The sequence below is a fragment of the Macadamia integrifolia genome, chromosome 14, assembly GCF_013358625.1.
Source record: "Macadamia integrifolia cultivar HAES 741 chromosome 14, SCU_Mint_v3, whole genome shotgun sequence".
NCBI lineage: Eukaryota > Viridiplantae > Streptophyta > Magnoliopsida > Proteales > Proteaceae > Macadamia > Macadamia integrifolia.
The window spans coordinates 29655705-29667928 of NC_056570.1; the positions used below are offsets into that span (position 1 = coordinate 29655705).

The 12224-nt window shown below is 39.1% G+C and overlaps 2 protein-coding genes across 5 annotated transcripts; one reads left to right on the forward strand and one right to left on the reverse strand.

The window, feature by feature from the left end:
- The first annotated feature begins 2535 nt into the window (after positions 1–2535).
- On the forward strand, positions 2536–10458 carry LOC122061842. Of its 2 annotated transcripts, none has more exons than XM_042625338.1 (10): positions 2536–2779; positions 3329–3746; positions 4225–4428; positions 6453–6510; positions 7111–7173; positions 7936–8011; positions 8464–8579; positions 9054–9143; positions 9230–9361; positions 9787–10458. In XM_042625338.1, exons 2-10 carry the CDS (start codon positions 3358–3360, stop codon positions 9922–9924), a joined length of 1266 nt encoding a protein of 421 aa, XP_042481272.1. In that variant the 5' UTR covers positions 2536–2779; positions 3329–3357; the 3' UTR covers positions 9925–10458. The 2 variants fall into 2 exon arrangements, with proteins under 2 accessions (XP_042481272.1, XP_042481271.1); XM_042625337.1 differs by having other exon boundaries at positions 2537–2786.
- A 91-nt stretch (positions 10459–10549) lies between these two features.
- On the reverse strand, positions 10550–11893 carry LOC122061843 (17.4 kDa class III heat shock protein). 3 transcript variants are annotated; one of them, XM_042625342.1, is made up of 3 exons: positions 11640–11893; positions 11224–11470; positions 10550–11123 (listed from the first exon to the last, which is right to left on the reverse strand). In XM_042625342.1, exons 2-3 carry the CDS (start codon positions 11437–11439, stop codon positions 10866–10868), a joined length of 474 nt encoding a protein of 157 aa, XP_042481276.1. In that variant the 5' UTR covers positions 11440–11470; positions 11640–11893; the 3' UTR covers positions 10550–10865. The 3 variants fall into 3 exon arrangements, with proteins under 3 accessions (XP_042481276.1, XP_042481275.1, XP_042481274.1); XM_042625341.1 differs by having other exon boundaries at positions 11224–11497; positions 11635–11892; XM_042625340.1 differs by having other exon boundaries at positions 11224–11497; positions 11640–11891.
- Between the last annotated feature and the right edge of the window lie 331 nt (positions 11894–12224).

Below are 12224 nucleotides of genomic sequence, written 5' to 3' on the forward strand. Positions count from 1 at the left end.
GAGTAATCAAGCTTTCTTCCGAACAACAGAGAAAGAGGGCAATCCATATTGAGTACTTTAGATGGCAAGCGGTTAATGAGAAATACCGCTGTAGAGAAGGCTTCAACCCAATAACGGCAAGGAACAGAGGAGGTATACAGCAAAGCCAAGCCCAACTCTATGATGTGTCTATGTTTCCTTTCAGCCACACTGTTTTGTTCCGGTGTACCTGGACAAGAAAGATGATGGATAATACCACAGTTATTAAGATGATGTAAAAAAGGCTTTATCCGAAAACTCACCTCCCCCATCTGACTGAAACTCTTTGATTTTGGAATTAAACTGTCGATCCACCATAGTTTGAAACCCCAAGAATGTGTTTACAAAATCAGATTTACCCCTAAGAGGATACATCCATGTATAACTAGAAAAATCATCAACGAACACAACATAATATTTGAATTTCTGCACACTGTCAACCGGGGCCTTTCCCCACAGATCACTATGTATACGTTCAAGTGGAGAATTACTTTTAGTAAAAGAACTAATGAAAGGCAGCTTTGTATTTTTACTAATTTGACAACTAGAACAGAGATGTTTTGAGTTCTTTGTGACAGAAACCAAACCATTACTTCGGAGAAACTGAATTGTTTTCCTTTGAGGATGACCAAGCCTCATGTGCCAAACATCTTCTGTAGCAGACCGAGAACGAGAAGAAAAATAGGCTTCAATCTGTGGATCAGCCACCGACTGATCATTGAACACGTAGAGTCCTCCTTGCTTATTCCCCGATGCCAAAATCCTCCTTGTTTGACGATCCTTAATCACAAAATCATCCTTGTTAAACTCAAAAAAGCAAAGGTAATCACTAGTTAGTTGTGAAACCGATAGTAAACTCTTTTGGATAGATGGAACTAGTAGAACATTCTTCAATGGCAAAGAGAAAGGTCCACTTGTAAGAGAACTTTCACCAATATGTGTTATAGGCAATTGAGTGCCATCCCCTATCATAACGGTATGTGTGCCCGTATATGGAGTTAAAGTATGAAGATTACCTGGTGTATCAGTAATGTGAGCTGTAGCTCTAGTATCAGGAAACCATTCAGAATCTTGAGAATTGCTCAACTGAATTGCAGCAAGGGCTTGTGGTATATCATCAGACTGAAAGCTATTATCAAATCTACTCCAACATTTGAGAGCTCCATGTCCCAATTTTTGACAAATTTGGCATTTGATGACTGGTCGAGAATTATTATTACCTCCTCTGTATCCTTGTTGCACTACATTCTTTGGGTGATCATCTCAATTTTCTTTATCTTCTTCTGAATTGGATCTGGCATTCTGTATGAAGCCACGCCCTCGAGAAGAAAAGAAGTTGTTTCTGCCTCGTTGAGATGGAAAGAAAGAACCAGAACTTCTTCCTCTGTTCGATCTATTATTCTATCGATTGGTCTTTTCTCCAAGAAAAGCTTGATTATAGTTTGGAAAATCAGAAATATTACCTTTGTTACGCAGATCATGACTCTGTAGCAGAGGAATCAACTCATTATAGGTCGGCACTGGGGGTTTCAGCATCGTTGTAGCGAAATTCTCATACGAGGGACCAAGGTTGGTCAATAAAAGAAAAACTTTCCTCTGATCTGGAACCGGCTTTCCAATGGAACTGAGTTGGTCGCAAATTTTCTTGAAATTTAGCAAATATACAGAGAGTGATGCCGAGTCTTTCTTTTTCAAAAAATGCAACTTCGACAAGAGTTCGAACTCTCGAGCTTCTGAAGCTTGAGAGAATGCATCCGATAGTGTATTCCAAAGTTCGAATGAGGATTTTACCCCAACAACAAGTCCAAGAACCTCTTCCGACAAGGTTCCGGTGATCCAGGCTTTGACAAGACGATCTGTCGGAATCCAAGATATGTAATCGGGATTCACGATCATCTTTCCTTCTTCTGATTCAACTTCTTGATCTGGTGAGGAGCAATCTCCGTTGATAAATCCGATCAGATCTTGACTCTCGATCAAAGACAGGATTTGAGTTTCCCAGAGAAGGAAATTTTCAGATGTGAGCTTGATCGTGACAAAATTTGCTGCATTCAAGGAGCTCGGATAGTGATATCTTGATGTAGAACTCATATTTGTCGTGATCGTCACCGCCGTCATCTTCGTCGTTGTTCGGTCGTTGTCTTCCCTTTACTGCTCTGATACCATGAAAGGTTTTGAAGATAAGAAGATAAAGAAAGGGTTTTCTCTCTCTCTGGAAGAGAGACCCTAAAATATCCTTTTTATATATGTTCTGATAAGATTACACAAAACAAAATTACAAGAAAGTAATTACAAGAAAATGATTAGTTAGTGCTAATGACTGAGCTAATGCTAATTGTAAGTAACTGAAGTAACTAGTACAACTGTAATCTATGTAATGCCCTGCTCATGTGAGTGATCGGCTACATGATCCATTCCATTGGATATGGATCTAGTGAGTCGGTTAATACCCGCTTCCCCTTAACATCCTATCAGATATGTGGTTTAGTGGTTAGTATGTGGCTACGAGAAGTTTCCAACTTTCCATCCACCGGTTGGTTGATGAAGACAATTTTCCGTTTTTACTGGCGGAAGAAAAGTTGGAATCGGAAACGATGAGAGGATAAAACAGAGTAATGCGCGAGCCTTGCATAATAAAGCGGATTCGTGGCGGAACCTTCAGCTTAAGTTAAGCCCACCCAGTCACCTACTACACTACATCATCACTGCTGAAACTCTCCCATATCTCCGTATAGCGCTCTCACAATCGTAAGACTCTTGGGTAAGAGGTAAGCCTCTGGTTCTCCTCCCTAGCCTCGATCTTTTCCGTATATAATATTCAAATTCATTTCTTTTTTCTCTTTCCCTCGTTCTTCCTTCTTCTCTTCCCCACTATTTCCCCTTTCGTCTGTGTTTGCGTGATATGAGTATTAAGTCACTTTGAGCTGATTTACAGTGTTATATCTTCTTTTGCTTGCTGGGTTTTAAGAGTTTCAATTTGATTACATCCACTTTGACGTTGAGCTGCTAATTCGCAACGGAGAACTGGTGACCCAAACATCAAAGCCAAATACTATGCAATTTAACTTCTTTCTAGTGATTTTTTCCCGAGTATTATTCGCCCTTCTTTATCATATGTGATTTACAGCATGCTTGAGAATCCTACATTCCTTCTTATGTCGCCTCACTTAGTTTACGTTTATGCTCCTCCTCATTAATATTTCTCCATGATTTACAGTAAAATTTTCGAATTTGTCTTTCTGTCGAAGTGGAATTGGGATCACTGGAAAATGTTTTTCCTCATTATTATTTTTTATTTATTTATTTGCAGAAGTTGGAAATAGATCATTTTGGAGTAATATGGCTTCGATTACGTCTTGTCTGCCAACCATGGCATTGAGAGTCAATCATCTGGAGAATCTGACACTACATAGATCACCGTGTTCTAATGGAAAGCTTTTCCACTTCAAAGTTGCTTCTTACAAGTTTACTAAACCCGGGTATCCAGTCTTGTGCCAAGACTCCACTGCTGGGTTTCCACTTTTGGGGGAACTTAGTGCGCTTGCTGCAAGCCCCAGCAAGAAGATGGTTTCTAACGGATATGCGGGGAGGGCCACCTTCAAGAATAAAACATACAGGAGGTTGGATTCTTGTTTGGTTGTTCCCCCACCCGAGGGAAAGAAGCCTTGTGGGATTATCAAATTCTTAGGCGGGGCTTTTATTGGGGCAGTTCCTGAAGTTACATATGGGTAAGGATCAAAGTTTCAATATGAAAAATTTATTTGTAGCTTGCTTATAAACGATGAATTCCCCCCTTCCTCCCACTCTTTCTTTTTTCGTTTTTGGGAGTGGAAATAAGTTTTATATATAGGAAGTTACATTATAAGAAAAGCCCCTCCTCTTCCCCATATACCCCCCCCCCCCAAAAAAAAAAAAAAAAAAAGAAAAAAGCTAGGGCTTCAATTTGTACCTATGGGTGATTAGTCAACCTAATTATATAAAGTATAAACTATCCTTCACAAAATTTTTGGTTTTTTGATAGGTTACTCCAAGCCCAAGTTTCACATTTTACTCTTGGAATTACTATTGGTTTCCAAAGGAATTATATAGGATTCAAATCAAAGTCATTATTATGTTACCATTTTAATTTTGACATACTGCTTTTTTAATTAAGGATATTTTATTATTTGAACTCTGTACTTGTCTATTTGATCTGTTCTTTTGCAGCCATCTGATTGACCTTTTGGCAAAAGAAGGCTTCCTTATCATCTCTGTGCCATACAATGTGACATTTGATCATGCCCAAGCTACCCAAGATGTATATATGAGGTTCAATGCCTGCTTGGATATGATCATAACATCTGGATTACTTGATGCTAATCTAAAACCCAGTGAGCTTAATTCGCTACCGGTCTATTCTGTTGGTCATAGGTGAGTTCATTGCTTCACTTCCTGTGATTTTGAAATTTATATTCATGATAATGAAGTTGTTTATGTTCATTTTATAATTTTATGAAGTTTCAGTGCTCATTTTGGAAGCCATTCAATTGTGTCACAGAAATGATATTGTTTTTTTTCCCCTCCTTTTTAGTGGTGTGCTTGGCTGTGTTTGATATCTTTCCCAATTTTCCATGCAAGAAAGTTTGTCTTGCATGTAGACAAGGGTATGAAGAAAGGGTAGGGGTGGGGGTGTTGGGGTGAGAGGATGTTCCATGTGTGGGACTTGTACCATGTTGAAAAGAACATTTGGCATGTCTTTATCCTTGCAGCTATCCCAACTTCTGTGCCTTCAGTGGCTTGAACCATGCAGAGGGCCCTTGCATGATTACACCTTCCTGTCAATGGTTTTGAAAGAGTTTTGTGCCTACTGTTCAAAATATCCTTATGTAGTCGAGGTTGAAGGTGTGGCTTTAAGATAAAATATTACTACTTGAAATCTGTTGTCAATGGTGAAACTTCCATAATAACTTTTAAATTATTATAATCTGCACATTCTTCTATAGTTATTTCTGTTTCTGATTGTTCACATGGATTTTATGCATTGCATAATAACATGTATATGGTAATGCATATACATGTATTTTAAAGTGAAAACATTGCTTTGCCAAATGCCAAGACAAAATATTAATGCTTTATGTCTTATAAGAACTGATGGTGAGCAGAGAATTTGATTTTGTGCTGAACATTTGTACATTTTATTAGACATCTATTGGAAAGAAGTAAAGTCATAAGTGTAAACTACAAGGCCTATTAATAGTTGAATGTTCAAATTCTATACACCCTGTAAAATGCCCCTTCTCTGTAATCCTTTTGTAGTCACTAATCACCATGTGCAATGCATTCTTCGATGGCTCCGTCTTCAGATTATTGTCTACGTGGCATATTAACCAATGGTGTTCTTGTTCATAATCTTGAACTTCTTCTTCTTCACATTCATATGAAGCACATCATCTACATTTTAGATCTGCATGAGGTCATATTGGTGGGACACGATATTTACGTAGGATGCGTAATAGTTTGATTTCAGGAGTCTATCTTGACAATAACAGGCCATTCAATTTTGAAGCTGAAGTTTACAGTCAAAGCTCCTTTTTTTTTTGGGGGGGGGGGAATTAGCATGTCCAAATTCATCTGAGTCATCCTCATATTGCTATTTATTAGAAAATAAAAAGAAGCCCTGATCTAGAGTGTTGTGGATGAAGTTCCATCTCCTACCAGCTAGCACATGTTGACCAAAGAGAAAAAGGTAGCACATGTTTTGTTCTTGTGTGGGCTTCACCTTTGTGCTCCTCCATGGATGGGGTTTTGCTCCTTGTAACAAAAGCTGTTAAAAGTTCTAAATCCTTTTTCAAAGTTTCAAAATAGTAGGCTTTCTTTTGCTACGGGGAAAAGTGCCATTGGCTTAAAGTAAAGGATGTCATGACCATAATATGGAGTCTCTGCCGTGTAGATCACATTGTTGCCTTGATTTTTCTGCTAGGTTGCAGCTTGAAAGTTCTCCGATGAAATATTCTGAGGCTCTATGTTCTAATTTATTTATTCAGAGAATGCCCTTAATATGCGTGTAATGCAATTCTTGTCTGGCCTTTTCAAGACCCAGTTTGATGAAATCTATTACTTATAAAGGAAAAATTTTGCTAGTGTTCTTTGCTCATCTTTCTTTCGATTGTGGAGCGGAGTGATTGAAGATTCCCTACCTTTTCTTCTCTTTGTTCTTTGCGTAAGCTACCTGCCTTATAAGACACTACTTGTAACGTTGCACTGGTATAAATAGAGAGTTCAAAGTACGTTGACATGCACTTGCAAAACATGTGCCTCTTAACTTTTTTTCTCTATGCTTAATGCTACATTATTTATTATACTGGCTGACCAAAAGGCACCAACTGTTTCTTATCTATTGAAACTTAGTTGTGGTTCATTTATAATCCTGAGCCATTTCCTTGTTTGAATCGCAGCAACGGTGCTCTACTCCAATTGCTCACAGGAAGCTATTTCTCTGAGAAGATACCAAAGGTTTGGTTTTTCTCTTCATTCCTGGTTCTCAAAAATTCCTGTCAGTGGGCCATGTTAGGTGGGCATTTTAAGAAGGAAACATTTTGTACAAAGTAGCTTGTGGAAGCCAGAATGTAGATAAAAAGAGGTTTGTGGAAAGAAAGGCAAAAGTTTCCTTCAACAGCCATTCAGTTGAGCTTCTCTATATGACCCATCTTTTTTTGAGCCACATGGCATGTCAGATGGGGCCCTTTTTTATGGACAGGTAGAGCCGAGGGCCCCTGCTCACATGTCAAGTTTCAGCCAACATAGAATCCATGGCTACCAAGAGGTTGCAGTTTAAGACTCGGGTTGTGAAGAGGGTACATGTCAATACATGGTGTGGAGTCTAAGATTGAATTTGGAAATGAAATTTGACATGTAGCTCATCCAGACATTGCCCTAAAACTATCCAATGATTGGAATTGCCACATGGCAAAATTAAATGCACCATGAAGAGAAGCTTGTCTGTGCTGGAGCTTATAGACATTATACCAAAACAAAATTGCAACATTTTGAAGTTTGATTTACTTTAAAATATGGGGAATGTGATGGAAATTTCACACTTCTCTCTTTTTGAAGGCTAATGCCATAATCTCATTCAACAACAAACCAGCAACTGAGGCAGTACCATACTTTGAGCAGGTAATTTTTGTTCTATAAACTCTTGATTACTTTATGTTCAACCATATCCCAACAACTAAACTGAGCCTTTTCCCAACTGAATGGGGTTGTCTTTACAATTCCTGTTTTGCTGTTCCACCATATTTAGAGCTTTTGTGTTAATTTTTAATTTATCATCCGATCAGTAAGGATCATTATGTGCAACGTCTCCATACAAAATTGCCAACTGATTGGATAAAAGTTTCAGCCGTTAACCAAATTACTAGACAGCAAGATCATATGTGCTAGTGCCATGAACTACACCGTCTGAACTGTGATGAAATTCCTTATGTACCTTTGGTACACAGGACCGAAGGAGTAGTACAGCTTCAGGCCTATCCACTTCCAATTTAGATTTTCAATTACTCAAGTATTATGTTTTCTCTCAATTTCTAAATATTATTGACTATATTTTGTTTCTAGATAAACATTTTGCACATCTTCTATGAGTGCCTTGTGTTTACCCTAGTGAAACAGCTTCAATCAATCCTACCACTTCCATTTCAACCATCCATACATAACATTAGTTTTTCCTTTTTCTGAATGCTCCAATGTAACAAAAATAAGAGCAACATGCCTATATTTCCTTCTTGAACTTCATTTGGAGCTGGACATCTTTTCTGAATGCCTTAATTTTTCTTTTCTTGGTTCTCTATAGTCATGTTGGATTATCTGAAGGAATTTTCTTAAACAATACAAATTGCGTCATATGCTCTAATATGTGTATCTAACTCTATTGTGCAGTTGGGCCCACTAGTTAGTATGATGGTGCCTATCATGGAAGCCTCTCCCGTATATTCAATGGCTAGAAGTGCTTCAGGTATTTTATTTGAACCCCCATCCATGCTTTTTTTTGTATATTACACTCATAATTTCTACTTAAATACTTGTTAGTTTTCTGCTATTTAGATACATGATTGTTTTTAAGTAGCCTTCTATTCTCTTTATAAAGATTCCAAGTGCAATTTACAGTGGCCATGCTCTCTAAAAAACACCTAAAGCCAACATGTCCGCAGAAAGAAACTTATCCTGCAGTCATTCCATGCAATTCTTTCTTGCACTCTTTTTCTTCCTACATTTACTACCACAACATCATTCTTGCATTAAACAGGACTTACCTTCTTTTTCCCTTTTGGGGTGTGATGAATAGAAAAGTTGGTTACCTTCATTGTTCGAGTTGAAGATGGGTTCTGACAACTTGGACATATTGCATGGTTATAAATGAGATGGCATAATGAAATATGCTTAATATGTATAACTTTATTTTTATAGGAGATGCATGGAAGTCATTACTTGATGCAGCTGGAGCAGTGATACAAGAGTATGATGAAGAAGTCATGGTGTCTTTAAATAAATTTGTTGATCAATTGCCCTCGGTCATGAATCAGGTTACGCTGTAACTGTAATCATCTTTTTAGAGGCATCAGAAAACATGTAGTGCGGATGGATCATATCTACCTCTAAGAAGTGCATCCAATCCATGGCTGTTCTACCAGATACCATAGTTGACATCCTTGAATCCATCCTGTTTATTTGTTAGAATACCTTTTCGATATGATGCAGCTCAAAGTGGAGCCATCCAGTCAGTCACTTTCTTTTGTTCAATCAATCAATATATCTGCAAAATTATTCAATGATTGGATGTATACAATGTTCCTATTGGAGAGGTAATATTGGTCATTTGGTTGGGTCACCCAGATTGTTGATGACACGCACAAATTGATGCAAGGAAGTGTGCCCTGTGTCTGTAGTCCCGTGCTATCCAACACATTATTTCCACCATTTTTTTTTTTTGCATATCATCTTTTCTTTCCATCTAATTTATTTATTTATTTAATTTTTTTTGGGCATATAATCTTCAGGTCACCCAGGGGATATCAGAGTTCAGGCCTACACCCTCTGAGAACCGTGATTGTTTTAAGAATTCATATAATGTTCCTCACACTTTACTGGTACTACACAACTTGGTGAAGACCAGCTTTCGATACTTTTCCTCAAATTACTGTATTAATATGTAGGAATCACATTTGACTTCCAGGTGCAATTCAACTTGGATGCTATTGATGAAACTGATCTACTTGAAGAGGTGTTGAAGCCTCGTGTTGATTCCATAGGGGGGACATTGGAAAAGGTATCATTGTCTGGGAATCATCTCACCCCATGCATCCAGGTATGAATATTCACACCCTTTTCCTGTTGCTCAAGATTTCTCTCCACAGAAATATCAAAATATTTATAAAATTCCTGTTTCCACAATTCCACCTGTTGGGTGGATGAAATGATGAATATTTATGGGTCAAATGTGCCTTAGTTCTCTGGCTTTACCGTTTTTATCTCAGTTCTGTTGGTTGTCAGAAACTGAAATCATTACTTTTCCACTAAATAAACGGTACCTTCACTCAAAAAAAAAAGTGTAAAATAAATATCACGGCCTCAGATGTTGATGTGTTCAAGTAATATATTTATAAGTACTCAAGATATCTCTAGTGGTCTTTAATAATTTCAATCTTTTAATTTATTATTTTCATTTCTAAACTAGAGAAGTGCTCATGTGCTTTACCCTGTGACAAACAGTGTCAATGTTTTGTTGTGTAGGATTTGAGATGGGAAGTGGGTTACGTTTACACCCCAGGAGATGCTGTTGCTCAGGGTTTGAAGGCCCTTTCACTTAATGACACTAGAGTGCTTGCCAAAACCATCGCCAACTGGTTCAAAAGACTTGATGGGCAATGACATTAGAAGCCACCTGAGGTTCTGCTCAAGTTTGACTGGTACCATATCAGTCTTGTTTTTGTATACGATTTAGTATCCGTTTTTCCAGGAGGACAATCCACATGAGTTGAAAATGCAGTGCTATGACTATATATGGAGTAGTAACCCTTTCGGATCCCCATGGTGTCTATAGAATAAAGCAGGCTGCACTAGAAAATAGAAATAGCCTCTGGTTGTCATTGTTCCGAGTGCAGGTGATCGAGCTATCCCGTGGATCGATCTTATGCAATACTTAGCCTTGCAGCTGCAAGGAAAGAAGGAAAGGTGGCAAGTACCTTGATGCTCCTCCTGTGAAGGACAGAGATGGTTATAGTTTGTGTATAGGCAAGAGGTATGGTTACTTGCTTAGAACCTCCATGTAGCCGACCCAATTAAATTGGGATAAGGCTTTGAAGGCTTTGGTGGTGGTTGTTGTTGTTGATCCTCTTGATCCTTTTAGGGGGTTAAGAAATCCTAAATATTTTTATGCAAGGATCATATTGGTTATTGTTGTTATTGTGGGGTATTCTATTTCTTTGCAATGCAAAAAATTTGATTCAGCATAGAAGATTTAACATACTTGGCAGACTAGAGTAAAAAGCTGGAATTTCAGAAAGCTAAAATGCCGGATTTCATTAACAAGAAGATGATATCAAGTAAACAAGTCTGTCCATCGACGTCCGTCCACCCTACGCCCCCAGGAAAAAAACTAGAAATAGCAAAAGATCCTACTTTCTTCTATCTACGATTCTACATTGAAAGAATTGGAGAAACGAAGCTTCTCCTCCCTTTCCTAATTTTAATGGCACCAAGAAAAACCACCGGCCCGTCCAACCATCTTCCATCATCCTACGACTATCAGAATTATAAAGAGATACTTGCTTCTGATCTCCTCCTCCTTTGGCTGCCTGTGTTCTTCTCTCTCAGGAAATGGCAACTTCGACGGTCTTGGGCTTGGGTGGTGGGGGCAGTTTCTCCACTATCACAGTCAGGACGCCATTCTCACACTTGGCCGATATGGCGGAGACATTAGAGTTGTCAGGGAGACGGAATTTTCTCATGGACTTCGGGGAAGCTCTCCGCTCCAACCGTATGTACTTGCATCCTTCTTCTTCCCCATCCTCACGCTTCCTCTTCCCATTACTTCGGATCACCAGTGTGTGCTCATCCTCCACTGTCACCTGTACGCATCATTAATTCGAATTCATCAGTCACCACATCGTCAGACATCAGACCAACAATTGCAGCAAGTGAGATTGATGATTCATTCGATGGCATTACCTGAATGTCATTCTTGGACAGACCAGGGACATCCATGTAAAATATGTACTCCTTGGGGCTATCAAGGATGTCCACAGGAATGCTAGTCGTCGCTTTCGACTCCTGGGTGTCGAGAGACCGATCCTGGAGCATCAATTTCTGGATGTTCTCTGGGAAATTGAACAAGTGGTTCGCGGCTGAAGCCAAGTCCCCATTGATATCTACCACCGGGATCATCCTTCCTAGCTGCTTGAATCGACGTGGGATACTATAAAATATTCAGACGATCAAATTCCTGAAGCCAGAGCCAAAGCCAAACTATCAATCAGATGCAGCAGTTTCACCAAAAAAAAAAAATTCAGATGCAGCAGTTGGATAAAACCAAAAAGTGAAGAGAGATGGAAGAGATGGAAGAGATGAAAGAGAAGCTACCCAACTGCAAAAACTGAAAACCGTTCTGGTATCTACTGCTACGGAATACTTGGACAGCTATCGGATATGTTGAGCCAAAGGAAGAATCCAATCAATCCAGTTACAATGTCAATAATAGATGGGAGTGAGGGATTTAAAACTGAAAAAGGGAAAGTTCGAGAGACTCAGAGAGAGGGAGGTGATCGGGTTCCTGGTCCTGCCGGAACCATCCAGAAAAATCCAGCCTTCGGAAATTGGAGGGTGATGCATTTCATACACGTGGCAGCTAAGATGAGGTGAGATGATAGATTTGATGGAGGAGGAGGACAGAGAGATAGATAGATCTATCTGCCTTTCGATTCTAAATTCCACGTGTTGCTGATGCACTCGTTGCGTGTGTCTCCACGCCCTCACCTGATGTTGTTGCTTTTGGGTTTCGATACAAAATATTGGGAAACTCCAGCCTAATGGGCCCAGGCCCAACAATTGTACTGATAACGAGTCCAATACCCTGGAATAGCCAACAGGGTGGGTGGGCTGGTTCTTAATTCCCGTTTTGGGATATGCTCCACCTCAATTAATTGCAGCACATGGAGAGAGCATATGGGTGG